The sequence below is a fragment of the Solanum lycopersicum genome, chromosome 1 (assembly GCF_036512215.1).
Source record: "Solanum lycopersicum chromosome 1, SLM_r2.1".
In the NCBI taxonomy this organism is placed as follows: Eukaryota; Viridiplantae; Streptophyta; class Magnoliopsida; order Solanales; family Solanaceae; genus Solanum; species Solanum lycopersicum.
Window position 1 is genome coordinate 18,490,482 of NC_090800.1, and position 17,644 is coordinate 18,508,125.

The 17,644-nt window shown below is 37.2% G+C and overlaps 1 protein-coding gene across 1 annotated transcript; it reads left to right on the forward strand.

Annotated features, from left to right (window-relative positions):
- Positions 1–972: 972 nt before the first annotated feature.
- On the forward strand, positions 973–11,312 carry LOC138341634 (uncharacterized). Its single transcript, XM_069293120.1, has 6 exons — positions 973–1,245; positions 9,246–9,548; positions 9,636–9,731; positions 10,049–10,403; positions 10,499–10,644; positions 10,752–11,312. The coding sequence occupies exons 1-6, from the start codon at positions 973–975 to the stop codon at positions 11,310–11,312; spliced, it is 1,734 nt and encodes a 577-aa protein (XP_069149221.1).
- Positions 11,313–17,644: the final 6,332 nt, after the last annotated feature.

Sequence of the window (17,644 nt, forward strand, 5' to 3'; positions counted from 1 at the left end):
TACCTTATGTGTTAAATGATGAAACTATATGATGTTTTGCAACTTAATTCATGAAAGGTTTTATCAAAATAGAATGACTTGTATTTTTCAACTAAATTGTCCTTTTTTGCATGATTTTGCATAATAACATACTTAGTACAATGCTTGTACTTACTCCATACTTTTCTATACTCTATAAGTATAGGTTGGAGGTAAGTTGAAGGTTAGAAGGCAATCTTGGGAATCGACTCTCTCAAGACTAAGTATGTCCTCATTTATTCGAGGGCATATTCCATGTTTTTTAATTATTCTTTAATACTCGTATAGAATATTTATGTATTTCTTTCAATATAAAGGCTCGTGTCCGTAAGTATTTAAAGTTGTGTCTTTAAGATTGGCTTGTGACGACGAGACTTATTGCTTATCTTTTATAAAAGATGTTTCTCATTATTATATTTTTGTGAAAAGTTTTAATTCCTCACTACTTTTCATACTTTATGTAATGAGTGATAACAAGAGGCTTGTGTAAGACCTCCAAGAGGCCAAGCACACCTTGTTTGGACCTAAAGAGTGCCCTAACTTATAGGATGTACTTGTGGATCGTTTAAACCATGGTATCAGAGCATAAAGTTATGAGAAATAGTTTAGGGTGTTAAAGTCTCACAAGCCACGTCTAGTAGAGTCTTGGTCATCTGTGTGAGTCGCGAAACACCCATGAGTGAGTGGTTGTAGGACGATAGAGTTTCACTTTCTTCATTACTCTAGTATTATGCCATAAAGTTGAATACTATAAGTTCCTCTTCTCTGCCTTTTCTTTTGTATTTATAGGACATGAATAAGAGGATGCCACCCTCTAGAAGGGAGGAGGGATAAATAGCTAATGACAAAATTCTTATCTGAAATGAGCAATTCCCTATAGTTGACCAAGAGGATGTGATTGAGGAGGTTTCCCCTCAAGAATCTTCAGAACCTCAAAAACCTCATATACCCCAAATGCCTCCAATGCCACAAGGTCCTCAAGCTGCTTATGTTGAAGGGGATATGACTAATGTGGAGATAAGGGTTGCTCTTAGGATCTTGACCCATCTCATGATGACTCAAGCTCATGTTGTCACTAATCATGTGGTTGCCCAAGCTAACCTAGGATTTGGACCTCAATCCAATTATAGTACACCCACTTCTAGAATCTGGGATTTCATGAGGATGAACTCTCCTACTTTCCATGGCATTAAGGTGGATGACGATCCACAAGGCTTCATAGATGAGGTACTCAAAATGGTGGATGTGATGGGTGTGATTCCTAGAGAGAAAGTAGAACTACCCGCTTATCAACTAAAGGACGTGGCATAAGTGTGGTTTGAGAAATGGAGGGATGAGAGACCCTTAAGGGAAGTTCCGGTAGTTTAGGATGTGTTCAAGCTGTCTTTTCTTGATAGATTTTTCCCTTAGAGTTAAGGGAGAGAAAGATGGTGGAATTCATGAACCTTTGTATAGGAGGAATGAGCGTGAAAGAGTACTCTCTCAAATTCATCCAACTCTCTATGTATGCCCCAGCCTTGGTAGGCAACTCTAGGATGAACAAATTTGTGATAGGCGTGTCTAGCTTGGTGGAAAAAGAGTATTGTACGACAATGCTCCTCAGTAATATGGATATCTATAGGCTCATGGTGTATGATCAACAAATTGAAGAGTCTAATCTTAGGGAAAGAAATAGGGATGGGAATAGGTCTAGGGTGGATGAACCAAGTCAACCCAAACCTAAGAAGAGGTTCTATAATGAAGACCCTTCCATGGGGAACAAGGATAGGGTAATTCTCAAGGAAGTAGTTATGTTTTTGTGAGGCCTAGTTGTTCTATTTGTGGGAAGTAACACTTGGATAGGTGTGTTTCCGGCACATATTGTTGCTTTGGATTTGGTAATAGAGGTGTAACACCCCGTAGACAAAACGGACCAAAAATTAGTTTTTCAGAAAAATCTGTAGGTGCTACCAACGGTGGCATCGACGGACCATAGCCTGAACCGTAGTCCGTCCTGCACAACTGTTGTTGGGATCAGAAACTCCCACAAATTTCAGCCTAGCAAAATTGGCTAAGTCTTGGACGACGGACAGACTTATGGTCCGTAGGTCAAACCACGATCCGTAGTGCATGACCGTCGATCAAGACTCCCTTCAACCACTCTCTGACAAGAGCTATGGATTATCAGTATGGTTTGTAGGTGGACCTACGGTCCGTAGGTGGAAAATTTGCAGCCAATTAAGGGGAAATGCAGTTGGGTCATCTTAAAATGATCATAGGTCTTAGCACAAAATGGATTAGGTCTCCCATGACCTACCTACAGATAAATAATTGAATTATATTTCCATATCAACCCACCTTGCTAAAATCAGACCTCCGAGTTAAAAGCTATACCCATTTTAGTAAAGGCATGTATAACAGGCCCTCACGACAGACCCAACGACGGGGCGTCAGGCGCACGACAGACCGTTAGTCCTGGCCATCGTGAGGCCCGCCAGCAACCTTCCCAGGGGTCTCTTTGACCTTTCCCACTCCGTTTAAACCCTAAGTTACATCGTTTTGATCCTAAGTCATCAGATTTTAGTAAGTTTAAGCCTAGAAACATAATTAAAACTTATCCAAGTCAAATCAGTAAATCAAAACATAGAAAATTAGAAGCAAGAGAGGAAAAAAATGCTCAAGAACCCTAGTTCAAGAACTCCACAAGATCCAGCAGTTCCAACCCTAAAACTTAAGTATTTTTCCATGAATTTCATCACCACGTATGTGGAATTTTACTAGTGGGCTCCTTTCACCCATTGGGTCCTTAGTTTCAGTCAGCTCTTGATTCTCTTATCATGATTAAACCTACGGTTCCTAGAACTTTGATATAACTTCATGAATTTATTAAATATATATGTTCCAAATTAGATTATCATGTTATTACTCAGATTATCGCATGAATTTCAGAACCCTAGCTTTGTATTTCTATAGTCTTTGAATTACACATGCTAGGTCATATATTTTAGACACTTCAGATTTATATGCCTCAGTTATAAGTGCATAATTACTAGATTAATTGTTGCATTGTCAGTTTGCATGTTCAGTTTTGAGCTATCCAGTATTTACAGAAATTCATATATAATTAGTTAATTTACAAACTTAATTGGGGTAAGCGTAATACCGAGTTGGACTAGGGTTTAGCGTACACAATAGTCCCAGAACTACTAGCCTAGTAGGTTGTAAGTGCCCTATGTGGGCAATCAGTTTAGTGATCACGCCAGCATGCCTTTATACCTTTGGTAGGGTATATTGGGTCCTCTCAATGGGGCGTATAAATCGTATTCCACATTTAGCTAATGTGGTTTTATTTTCGGTTATTATTAGCTCCCACAGTTTAGTCAGACTCTCTGCATTGACCATTTATCAGTATATACTATATTCAGTCTTAACATGTTATAAATTGGTCATTGCATCCAGTTAGCTCAAAAATCAGCACATCACGTTTGGATTATTATACTTGTTTTTGTGCTTGTTCATTTATGTCTTATTTCAGCTTTACTCTATCCTTCATGTTATGTACCTTTCAAGTATTGATGCAATACGTGCGCTACATCTTCTTGTGATGTAGGTTCAGGTTCTCAGCATCCAGATCACGCATAGATAGATTTACTGATCTCCAGTTAAGCATATCCAGTGGTGAGTCCTCATTCTCCGAGGACAACAATCATGAGTTTCATTTACGTTTTCGTCATTTAGTTTCAGTTTTTGCTAGATTTAGCTAGGGCTTGTCCTAGTATTTCTAGTCTAGTTTAGAGGCTATTTCGAGACATAGTTAGATTCAGCTTAGTATTGAGTTAATATTTCTTTTGTATTAAACTCGTTGTTTTCAAGTATCTCAGTTATAGAATATGGGTATTCCCCATCTTTTCATTTTAGGTATGATTTAAATTCCACAATAATTTATTATATTTAGTATACTCATGATCATGCCAGGAGGGTTAGCTTGCGATCATTCATTGTCCTAGGTTTTGTGTCTGCGTTTCAGGGGTAGCTCGGGGCGTGATAAGGGGTCACAAGATGAGATATTTCCCTAACCACAAGGAAAAAGGGAATGAGGTCAACCAAGCTCATCATGATGGTCGAGATCCCAATGCTCCAAAGAGGAATCATTTCTATGAACTCGGAGCTAAAGAGGCGACTAATCCGTAGTGAAGGACTTGTTAAGTCGTAAGTCCTTTATGATTGTTTTGATTTATTTTTGATGAGTTTAACATAAGTGGGAGATAATGAGTTGAGTAGGTACGTAGTTGATTTCCTTATATTTCCTTCTATTCATACTCAAGCTTGAAGCAAAAATCCTTTGTAGTGTGTTTTGTTTAGAGATTCGCATTAGTATGAGTTGCATGTCTCCTAATGTTATGGATTTCATTGATGATGATATGTCTTGCATAACCTTGATAACATCTTAGTCATATGTGTAGATTTGTAGTTAATCTATATTCCTCATGTAAATGTGTAGCTTACTATACTTGCTTAATTTCTTCAAAGTTTTCACGTTATGTGCCAATGTGTGAATCGAAGGTTATTGCATGTTGAGTTTTAAATTATGTGATGAATATGTAGAATGTTGGAGAAAGTGTTCCTACATAAATGAAATGAAACTGAAGAAGTAAGTGTGTGCTTTGAAATGTGGAAACTTTCCAAATGTATGCTTATGTTGCTTAAAATGCTTAATGATATTAAGTTAGTGTTTCTTGTAAGTTGGGTACATTAAATATGAATGTTGTGACCTTGATGATATGTGTGGTAGGGGTTCTTTTTAAAACGTATTCTAGCCATGGGTTTTTTCTCAAAACTTATTCAAAAGATTTATCATGATAAATTGATGATAATTTATTGGTTTTAACGTGAATTTCAATCCAATACCATTGTGAAACCATGCCCCTTCCCAAAATCGATTTAGCCGATGTATGTGTATTGTGTTCGTGGCTTGTTATTAGTGGATTTGTGATTTTATTACGTTGAATTGCATATTTTTACTGTTTATTATGTATATTGATGGTTAATTGTCGATGAATGATCCATGTGGACCAATATGAAGAATTGAATAAGACTAGCCTATGTCTCCATGTATTCACTGTAACATTGAATCTGTAATGTATGAATATGGAATTCGATTATGTTAAGATGATCATAGCTACTGCCTTAGGTTGATATTATGGTTGAATTATGGGTATGAATTTTGTATTATCAAAATAAAGAAGGCTTGGTAGGAATCGATCTAGGTTCTTCTAGTCAATATATTAGTAATATAATGTATATGATGTGATCTCAATGCAAGGTTAGATTACGCATGATCTCGTTTGATTATGATCTCTTTAGATACCCCCCTACATATATATTGTTGATAAATTATTATTAATGATCAAAGCAAGGGAAATTGGTGAGTGATCTAAATTTCTTCACTCTCTATTGAATTGGTGGTTTAGTGTGTATGTTGATATCATGATCTTGTAGGGAATTTAGTATGATTTATTTTTTGTCAATATATATTTAGAACTTCCCTATACTTAAATTGTTGATGAAATACTTGTATTGATCAATGATGATCTAAGGTTAAAGGATTGGTAAGAATTGCTCTACTCTTCTACTTCTCTACTTCTCTATAGTACTGTTGATGAAGCCTTGTAAGACATTGTATGGTATGGTACACTTATGGTGGAAATTCTTATTTTATTGTCATTATATATATGTTTTGACTATGAACTTTAATGCAAATTGATGAATATATGAGTGTGTGGTTATGATGATAATACTACGTGTATCTCATGCCTAGTCTTCTCTTCTAGTTGTGAATCTAAGTTATGTAGCTAGTGGAATAAGAATTTAAATTGCTATAGTAAGATCATGTATAGGTGGTGTGATTAATGAAGTGTTAAGATTTGATGACCCCTTCCCATGTACCCCTATGTGAATGTGTGAATACTTAATGTTAGGAGTTTTAAAGTGTAATGTGAAGTTAGCTTGCCTCCTATGTAAAATTGTGTTGTGTGGTCTATGTTTGTTTGTGCATTGTTGTCTAAGAGGGTTCCATCCTCAGTGTGTTGGTTGATATCCATTATGTGATCATGTTGACCAATGTACACACACACTCACAGATTATGCATGCTTAATGTAGCAAAGGGTCATGGTGTCTAATGAAAGGTAGTTCTCATATTCACTAAATGTCTACTCCTAGTAAGTAAGGTAAATGTATGTGAACTATGACATGTATTCCCTTAACTAGGATGAATTGATAGGTGTACTAGTTCGGGCAAGGGTATGAGACCTTGTCTATGCATTACACATGTGTGCTTTTATATGATAGTTCCTAGGTTTGGTTTTCTAAGTACATGAAAATGAAAGTATGGACATGTTATGAATATGTCACATATTATATGATGTAAAGTAGATGATACAATAAAGTTTGAATGTGCATAGTGTCTTGGAGTGTTGATATGAAAGGATTGCTCATATAGGTACACCTATAGACTTATGCATTGATATATGAACATGTGTGACATTTATGTGTTATGTGAAAGGTTTGCTCACATATTAGTATACACACACACACATGTATGAAGATCTAGTCAATAGAGGGGCCTTGAAAGGTGTGCTCATGTGTACCCTAAGCTATATAGGTGATTACATATGCTATGTCCATGTGAAAGAGTTTCTCACATGATTTAAGTTGATGAACTCTTATCTATGACCTATTAGCCTAATCATATGACGAGTCAATCTCCTAACCCTAATTTTATAAGATAAAGTTAATAAAGGATTTTCAATAAAGGGAACTTAGCTTAGAACCGAGTGAAATTGAAGTGAGGGGTGTCCCTTCCCATTGAAGGAAGGTAGGTTACAATAAGCCTCATGAGGTGGTTAGCCTCGTAGCGCAAGTGTATAGTTGAATGTTTCCATATATACCTCCAAGTTCCATAACTATGCTAGCCATATAGGATCAAGCAAGTGAATTTAGTAGTATTCTAGCATGTGTTAGTGTTCTACCTTGGCTAGGTAAGAACACCTTCCATTGGTGTAAGGCTCCACAACACCAAATTCCATGTAGCACCCATGGTCTTAGTGTCATTTAAGGCTATAGTTTTCCTAAAGTAAATATAAAATGGAAATAAAGTAAGGACCCTAACTAGAATAACCTAAAGGTAGTGCTTAGTGTAGAGTGTATATAGGACTTCACCTATACATTGCACAAGTGGCTCTTGAGAGAAGTCCTAGGAAGGTAGTCTAATGCATGTGTCTATGTATATGTTCCTTATGCATGACATTCTAGTTATGGTCTATTTGGTATGAATATGTGTATGGTATGAGTGTATATGATGTGGGCTTATTCTTATATGCACTATGTTAGTCTTAATGACTATATGATGAAAGTTTTGTTTACTTGAATGAAGTTGTCTTTACTTGTTGATGTATGAAATAGAGTATTAAGGCTTATGGTCTCATGATAAGTTCACTAAGTTTGTGTGAGGTTATGGGCTTCACATTTACATTGCACTAGTGTACTTAGATTGGGATTGTGAGTAAGGTATTATAATGCATTTATGTGAAGTGAAGTGAATAGATGTGCAAGTTGATGTAGCTTACAATAATGTTCTTATGGTCTTGGATTAAATGTGTCTATAATGTATTATACTTCTATGATTGTAGGTGATGACTTATTTAGGATGTATGAATGATTCCTGGTGGCCTTAAGGTGAGCATTCCACCAAGTATCACTAGAGGGTTACTTGGGAGGTTAAGCATTTAAAGAGAATATGTTCACCGTAATGAGGAACTAGTCACTGTAAAATGAAAATAACGCACTGTAAAGTGACCTCAAATGTTGTCTAAATTCTATGTGTGATTTTATATGATGTTTGGATTTTTAATATGTCTATATGAAGTATGTTAGTGATATAAATGCTAATGTATCAAGTTTTTATGAAGATTTGACAAAAAGGCATGAAGTATGATTTTAAGAAAATTGTCCCTTTTAAATGCATGTTTTTGCGTGGCTGTCATTACTTAGTGCATTCTTGTACTAACTCAATTCTTTTCCACTTTTATACAATGTTTAGGTTATGTATGCTTAAAGGATGTCTCTATTATTGAGAAGCTTGATATGTGATTCTCAAGCTCAAGGAAAGGAATCCTTAAGTCCAAGGATGCCCAATGTCTAGTTTACTGTAAAGTCTTTTGTCATGGTTCGTATGTATTATGTTGTAAGAGTTGTCTCCCTAAAGTACTCTTATAATGTTGAGTCTAGGATGACTAAAGAGATTAGAGACTTCTTATTATTTATATTGATAATGTGATGAATGATAACTATGGGCTTGTATAAGACCTCTGAGAGGCCAAGTATGACATGTTACTTCTACTGGGTGCTACCCGGATATGACATATACTCAGAGATTCAAGCACGTTTTCATTCAGCATTTCTTTGTATTGCATTTCTTTAAACTGCATATATTGAATAAGAGTTAGTAGATCATGTGTTTAGAGATCCAAGGTAAGTATTCATCTTACTCACTTTCAAACCTAAGTGTTGTTAGTTTTCTAACTCGCGTACTCGTACATTCAATATACTTTGCAAGTTGGCCTGCGTCATTTTATGATGCAAATGCAGGTTACCAGGATAAGCACGCGGCGTTTCGTTGATCCAGATTGAGCTCCAAAGTCAGTGGTGAGCCTCTTTTCTTTTCGGAGGACATGCATTTCAGTTACTTTTAGTAGTTTAGTTCTAGGATTTTGTGGGATCTGTCCCAACATCCCTCTTCAGTCAGTTTAGAGGCTTCATACACAATAGTATTTAAGTTTGTGGTGGTTGTCAGTTTTGAGACTTAAATACCATTTTGGCTAGATTTATGATATGAAGTACTTTAATTTAAACATGTCTTATTCTTGTTTAAATTGAGTTTAGTATTCCGTTGAGTTAAATAAGCTAGGCCAAGGGTTCGCTTGAGGGCTAACAATTGTTTTCGAGTGCCAGTCCCGCTCATGATGTATTCTCGGGGCATGACAAACTTGGTATCAGAGCACAAATTTCAAGAGTCCTAGTGAGTCTATTAAGCTGTGTCTATAATGTCTTAGTCATCGGTGTGAAGCGCGCCACAACTATGATTAGGAGGCTACAACATTTAAGATGTTTCACTTCTTTCATTTTCTTCCGTGCGAAGATTTTATCTCTAAACTCTCTCTCTAATTCATGCTTACATGCATTTTTTCAGATCATCATTCCTCCAGGAAGAGTATTTAGAGGTCGACCACAAAGAAATGTTGAGGAACAAAAGGTTCCAAATGCCTCTGAGGTACAACCTTACGGAGAGGTTACCAATATGGAATTTTGGGAAGCTATCTGGATGCTAAGTCAAGTTGTGACTAATAAAGTTGAGCAACACAAAGGATATCAAAAAGAAGGGGCTGATACCTCAAGAGTTCACGAGTTCCTTAAGATGAATTCTTCTAGTTTCACTGGATCAAGCACTACTGAAGATCCAAAAAACATTGTGGAAGAATTGAAGGTTTTTGAGGTAATGCATGCTTTGGATTCTGAGAGGGTTAATTTGGATTCATATCAATTGAAGGTTGTTGCTAGAACCTAGTTTTATCAATGGAAGGATGGTAGAGCTGAGGATGCACCACATCCAAGTTGGACATACTTTGAAGAATCATTATTGGGGAGGTTCTTTCCTCGAGAATTGGAGAAAGCCAAGGTAAGGGAGATCCTTACTCTGAAACAGGACTCCATGATGGGATAGAGTTCACCTAACTTTCTTGGTATGCTCCATAGATGGTGAAAGACATGAGGAGCATAATGAGTCTGTTTGTTGCAGGGTTAGGTCGCGCTTCAAGTAAAGAAGGTAGTGCTTCCATGTTGATAGATGACATGGACATATCCAGGGTTATAATCTATGTCAAACAAGATGAAGAGAAAAACCTGAGGGATAGAGAAGAATAATAAAACAAGAAAGCAAAGACTTGGAATGAGTGTGGCAAAATAGATGGTGGTTTAAGTTGCCCACAGTTTCAGAAATCAAAGAGTCATGTACCATCGTCTGCTAGTCCTCCTGAGCCCAGAGACAGAGTTGAGCATCATAGTCAGAACTCCCGAGCTAGACCTTCATATTCACAAGGTAGTGTGGCACAAGGAGGTAGTAAGCTTGCTGCTTGGTCTAAGTGTGGTAGGAATCACTCTGGCATTTGTCACGAAGGCTTCACATATTGTTTTAAGTACGTTCAAACCGGACATTTCATGATAGAATGTCAAAAGAGTAGGCAAAGCGGTGGCAACAGAGGCAATAGGGATCAGTCTTTATCAGTAATTCCACCCGACAGAGCTGCACCTAGTGGGTTGCTTCTGGTACAGGCGGAGGAACAAACCATTTGTATGATCTTAATAATCTCCATGAACAAGAGAATTCTCCATATGTTGTCACTTGTATGATTCGAGTCTTTCACCTTATGACTTATTCATTATTAGACCCAGGAGATACTTTATCTTTATCAGCAACTCCACCAGACAGAGCTGCACCTAGGGGGTTTCTTCTGGTACAGGCGAAGGAACAAACCGTTTGTATGCTCTTAATAATCTCCATGAACAAGAGAATTCTCCATATGTTGTCACTGGTATGATTAGAGTCTTTGACCTTACTACTTATGCATTATTAGACCCAGGAGATAGTTTATCTTTTATAACTCCGTATGTTGCTATTAACTTTTAAATTTCTCCTAAGAAACTTAGTGACCCATTCAGAGTGTCTACACCTGTTGGTAAATCCATTCTAGCAAAAAGAGTCTATCGTGATTGTGTTGTTTTTGTCAGTCACAGGAGTACCATGCTTGATTTAATAGAGTTAGACATGGTAGATTTTGATATCATTCTAGGTATGAACTTGATCCATGCCTGTTATGCATCAATAGATTGCAGAACTCGAGTTGTCAAGTTCCAAATTCCAAATGAGTCAGTCATAGAGTGGGCTAGTAGTTCAGTAGTGACTAAGGGTCGTTTCATTTCGTACATTAAAGCGAGAGAGTTAGTTTCTAAGGGATGTATATATCGGTTAGTCAGAGTTAATGAACCAAGTGGTGAGGTACCTTCTCTTCAGTCAGTTTCAATAGTCAGTGAGTTTCCAGATGTCTTCCCCGATGATTTACCCAGAGTCCCTCGCGAAAGAGAGATAGATTTTCAGCATAAATGTAATCCCAGATACTCGTCCTATCTCTATTCCGCCATACAGAATGGCACCAGCAGAGTTAAAAGAGCTAAAAGATCAATTAAAAAATCTATTAGATAAATGCTTTATTCGACCGATTGTCTCACCTTGGGGTGCTCCGGTCTTGTTTGTTAGGAAGAAAGATGGGTCCCTTAGGATTCATTATCAGAAACTCACGAACTCTCGAGGTGTCTGTCCCATCTTGTCGAGCTCCTCTCTGTTTCCCGAATTGGTTAGTCACAACTTGACTTAAAATATGAAAACCCTCCACTTATTAGGAAGAAAGATGGGTCCCCAGATCTTGTTAGGGATTACCCCTGACGAATTCCACTATAAGATTTGGTGTTCTTGATGAATTCTTAGTCTTCCACCTTCTGCTTCTTCACTTCTATTTTTCTCCCAATCCCTAAGCGTGAATAATATTTTCTAAAACCGAGTAAGGCTTAGTTTAACTCCTAATAAACCCTTAAAACAAATAAGGAAATAGTTAGAGAAAAGACAATTTTACCCTCACTAAAATCTCGATTTGGACCTCCCTAAGTCCAACCACCCAGCTTGTGATAGGCATATCTCTTCATACGATTTTGACAATGCACAAACTCGGCGGTGTTGGAAAAATCTCTCCAAGGTATTTCAAACCATATAAATAATGGACCGTAACTCATCTTGCCCTAGAAGTTATGGCCGTTTGAAAAATGGCCAAGAACCCATTTTTACACTTAGAAAATATTCCAGATTTTTCCTATTCTTTCCAAAGTGATTATTTTTTGTTTCTTAGCCTATTCTAGCCATTCCGAGTTACGAGATGTTACAGATCATATGTTAGCTTAATAAAATAGTTCAACGAATAATTTACCTAGTTTATTAAAAAAAAATTTAATTTAACTTTGTTAGATTTTTCTAACTAACAACCATCACTATGAGCTATGTGTTAATAAAATGCCTCACCTATGGTTCCAAAATGTCTTGTACTTTTCCACGATATAAGACCTCTCAACTAAATGGATCCATTAGTTTGTGCTAAAAATCATTAAGGAATCATATTGGAAAACAATTCTGATGATTGATAAAGTGAACATGGTTCAATACTTTGTCTTATGTATACTCTATCAAGTGAACCAGGCTCTCACACGTGACTATAGACGACCTGTACACTTATGAGAGGTTGTGGCAAAGAAGAAAAAGTGCAGAAATAAAGAAGGAAACAAATATGGAAAGATATAAAATAGGAAAGGAATAAAGAAGAAGCAATTCAAGTTAAATAATGAAAGAACTATACAACTAATAATTCAAGTTAAATAAGGAAAGTAATAAATATAGACAATTTCAAGAAGGGAAAGGATTTGTTATTCCTTTCCTTGTAGAAGTTATAAGTAAATAAAACTATATAAAGGGTTCAAAATACTAAGGAAAAATGTTGTCATTGCATAAAAACAAATTGAGAGAAATTTCTTGCAGTTACAGAATGGTGACCATTGCATATGCACGAAAATTATCATCTTCGGAGCAATAGTTACTGGAGAAAAATCGTAGGTATTACTCATAGAAACACAAGGACCAAGTTCACGAGTTCTGTTCCAGTATGAACTATTGAATTGTTAAATTTGATCAATTAAAGTCTAAGGTTATTAGACATTCTTAATTATTACTAGGTTTATTACTGAGTTGTAATAATTCCTAGATTGTGTAACCAAAATGAGTTTGACTTTTTAGGGAGTAGAGTCATGATAGAACTGTAACAAAAAGTGGATTTGACTTTTTGGAGAGTAGAGTCTTGAAAGAATTGTAACAAAAAGTGGGTTTGACCTCTTGGAGGTAGAGTTAAGAGAGAGTTGTGAGGGAATTGTAATAAGAAGCGAGTTTGACTTCTCGGAGAGGTGAGTCTTCAATTATAGTAAATCGTTGGAGGGTTAAAGATACTAGAATTAGTTCCTTTTGAGTTGTAATACTTAAAAGGACGTGAATCGTAAAGTAAATAAGATTGTGGTCTGTTTTTTGCTTTCCTTGAGGTAGGAAGGTTTACATGATAAAATATATATTATTGTATTTGTGAAAAAAGTATAAGAACCTAGTTCTTTTACAGGGTAACATTATTCTATTGGTATAAGAGCATGTAATTTAATTAAAAGACTAACATCTTGAAAAAGATCAATGACGACACCATGTACACCACAAGAAAGAGCTTCTCAAACTCGAGGAACAACTATTTAATGAAAAGTATTATAGATAATGGAAGAACCACATGATGGATTACTTATTAGTAGAAATGCAGACCAGTATGGAGTCATGTTGGATAGTCCAACCATACCCATGAAGAAAGGAACTGATGGAACCACTAAAGTACCAAAGGATAGGAAAGAACGGAACGTTGCAAATAAACTTGCAATTAATAACAAATCTAAAGCAACAATATTCCCTATATACATAATAGGTCTGTATAAATACAACCATATGTAATCGTATTAAGATGCAAAAGCAATATGGGGAACTTTGGAATCTGCGCATCAAGGAACAACTCAAGTTACTAAGTCTAAAATTTATAATTAGAACAGTCAATACAAATTGTTTCAAATGGTAGAAGGTGAACCGATCAAAGAGATGCAAAGCCGGTTAACTTATATAATTAATGAAATCTACTCACTAAGAAATAATTCCCAATGAGAAGGCAGTTAGAAAACTTTTGAGTGTTCTTCTAGAGTCTAGGGAAACCAAGGTAAAACCCATTACTGAATCACGTGATCTAGATAAGTTAGCTATGGAAGAACTCATCTGAATCTCATGACCTAAGAACTAGAGAAAAAAACAAAAAAGGCACAACACCAGAAGATTTTGAGGATTAAAACAGCGCGCTAAAGACAAAAATGTTCTTAAAAATGTAAAAAGTAGGCAAGTGCTTCAATGAAGCTGCTCTCAGAAAACCACTTAAAATCCAATAGATCAACTTTATCACAAGTGTGGAAGTCTGATATACCGTGGTTTCACGGTATAATTAATACTTTTTCCTTAAGTTTAGTGTGTCCGAAAGCCTTGTTTGTGCTAAGTTTAATATAATTTTCTTTTTGTTTTGCAGGAAATCTGTCCAAAGCTGAACGCGGAGATTTTGAGCGAAAATTGCAGAAGAGACCACCTACGGAGCTTATGACGGTCCGTCGTGCTTGTGACGGTCCGTAGGTGGCAACGTAGAGAAGCTGCTGAAGGAAGATGGGGAAGTCTGACAAGTGTGGGGTTACTTAGATTATGACGGTCCGTCATGGCTATGACGGTCCGTCCTGCAGGTTCATCGTGAAGATCAGAGAAGTGATCCCAGTACCCACATTCCAAGAGTTGAAGTATTTTGAAACGAGACCCTCGACGGACCGTTGTGCTTATGACGGTCCGTCACACTTGCCGTCGAGGGGAATGAATATAGCAGCAGAAGAATTGCACCAAGTATGGGACGACGGAGTCCACGACGGTCCGTCATGACCACGACGGTCCGTCACGTGGTCCGTCGACCTAGCCGCGTTTTGGCAGATTTCCAGTAATTAGAATCCTTGTTTAATTAGGTTTTTATTTTTTTATAAATATTTCGAAAAACCTCGTTTTTGAGGTTAGACTCTGTCATATTAAACATTATATTGTGAGACTTTGTGTTTTTGAGTGTTTGATTGTTAGAGATTCTTACAAGTGATTTTTGGTGATTAATCAAGCAAATTTTTGGACTTTATTCTTTCTCATTGAAGTAAGTACATGAATTCTTGTTTACCATATTTGAATATTGTGTTTATGGCTACGAGGAACTAAACTCCATAACTAGGGTTGTGGGAACCATAGGCAAATAATGAGATAAACCCTACCTAAAATAACAATTCTAGAATTGTGTCTTGTATGTATTAATAATTCTTTCGCTTAGAAGTTTTTTTAACGGATGATCAACGTTAGAACTCGCCTTAATGCTACTTGCCGAACCAAGGAGGTAGATAATAGGAAAAGAATTATTAACCTAGATTTAGTGTATACTATCTAATAGGCTAGTATTGATTGGTACGAGGTAATAACTTAGTCAAATATCGAATACGATGCTTAATATGAGGTAAGGATAAGGGTTAGGAAAGCAACACACGTAGCCGGACCAAGGTGCGGAGTGAGATTTTCTAGATGCCGGACCAAGGATTTAGAAATACATAACTTATCACTTTGCATGCAAGATACTAGGAAAGAATTGTTATAGTTAGGATTATCAAGTTATGAACCTGTGGGGAACACGTAAACCCTAGTTACTTTGATTACTTGATTAAAACTCAACATTAAAAGCTGTTAAGTGTCTCTTTCAAGTTCGTTAGTTATTTTTGCTCATTAGGAAATACAAACCCCCCTTTTTATGCTTTCACTTTCTAAGGAAGTCATCAACCGAACAATAGTAATAACAAGTTGAAGTTAAGTCTAGACTATTTTCCTCATGGGAACGATCCCAACCTCACTAGTTGGGTTATTTACTTGACACGACCGCTTTACTTCTCACTTGAGAAGTAAGTTTGAGCGTATCAAATTTTGGCGCCGTTGCCGGGGAATTTAGCTTTTAGATTAACTTAAACTTCTTACTATAGTTTAGTTGATATTTTCTTGATTTTACTTTGTTTTATTGTTTTTGATTTCTTTTCAGAATTATCCTCCTTGTATGCTAAATACACGGAGAGGAAGAGAACCGTTGTTCCCCTACGATCATGAGCTAGAACGTACATTGCGAAACATGAATCGTAATTTGGGAATCAATGATGAGGATCCAAACCAGAACATCCCAGCTCCGGCTGATGTTCATGGTCAGATGTTACCCGATGCTCAGGGTGAACATCAACAGAGGGGAGAAAATCCCGCTCCACGGCCCCAAGCATACTATAGAGGCTATGATAACATAGCAGATTCAGATGGGCCACTGGTTTTGCCTCCTCTACCCACAGGCCACACTTTTGTGGTAACTAGTAGGCTGATGCAAATGCTCACTGCCAGAGGTTTGTTTTCAGGGCTACCTTCTGAGGATCCACATGCCCATATAGCTAAGGTAAGGGCAGTGTGTAAAAGTTGTGTGGGGAGGCCTGATTTGGATCTAGATGTAATAGGTCTTAGAGTGTTTCCTCTCTCACTGATGGGAGAGGCTGCTATGTGGTTTACTAAGCTCCCATACAACTCCATTTTTACTTGGAACCAACTACGGGATGTCTTCTTAGCACGCTACTATCCGGTCTCCAAGAAATTAAACCACAAAGACAGGGTGAATAACTTTGTGGCACTACCAGGAGAGTCAGTTAGTAGTTCTTGGGATAGATTCACTTCATTATTGAGAAGTGTCCCAAATCACCGTATTGATGATGAGTCACTAAAGGAATACTTCTTTAGGGGACAAGATGATAACAATAAAGTGGTGTTGGACACTATAGCAAGTGGATCTTATGGAGAATGCCTTTATGCTGAGATTGCTGAGAAATTAGAGAAAATCTCCCGTAACAACAAAGCTTGGAGTACTAGGAAGTCCGATACAGGGAGAAACACCTTCGCTGTGCAGTCCACTCACAACCCAGCCACAGATGATATTCGGGAAGAAATGGCTCAGATGAGAACTGAGCTTGGGTTGGTACTAAAACATGTCACTGGGGGTGCAGAAAAGGTTAATGCAGTCAACTACTTTGCTAAACCACCACGTCCAATCGATGAGTGTTATTATTAGGAGGATTCCTATGCAGTAAATGAACAGATGGGGGGTTTCCGACCAAGTGCCCAAGGCTCTAATTAGGAAAATTGGCGCCAAGGTCAAGGGAATGAAGGTCGGAAATATGGTAACTACAATCGTGAGAACAACTTCAACAGGGGTAGCTATGGTAACAGAAACGTCAGAAATGGACCTTATGTTCCTCCTCAAAATCGTGAAGTTACTCCTAGGGATGGTGGAGGTAGTATGTCGAGAGTTGAGGATATGTTGCATAAAATGATGAGGAGGTTCGATGCTAGTGATGAGCAAAATAAAGAGTTGAGGAATTATCTAGCGGGTATTGGGCAAAAAGTTGATACGCATTGAATATCAATTAAGCAACTTGAGTTACAATTGGCCCAATTATCTGCAACTGTGAACACACGGCAACCGGGCACTCTTCCTAGCAACATTGTCCAAAATCCAAAAAATGATGGACATTGTATGGCAATTACTACTCGCGGTGGCAAGCAAACCGTTGATGTATGCCATCTGATGAGAATAAGGTGACAACAGAATCTGATAAAGTGGTAGAAGTTGATGCTGAATTAGAGGATAACACTGCAAAAGATGCTGAAGTGCCTTAAAAGGTAACTCCTATGCCTAGGCCACCACCCCCATTTCCTCAGAGATAAGTGAAAAAGACCGAGAATGGTAAATACCGGTGTTTTATAACAATGTTGAAGCAACT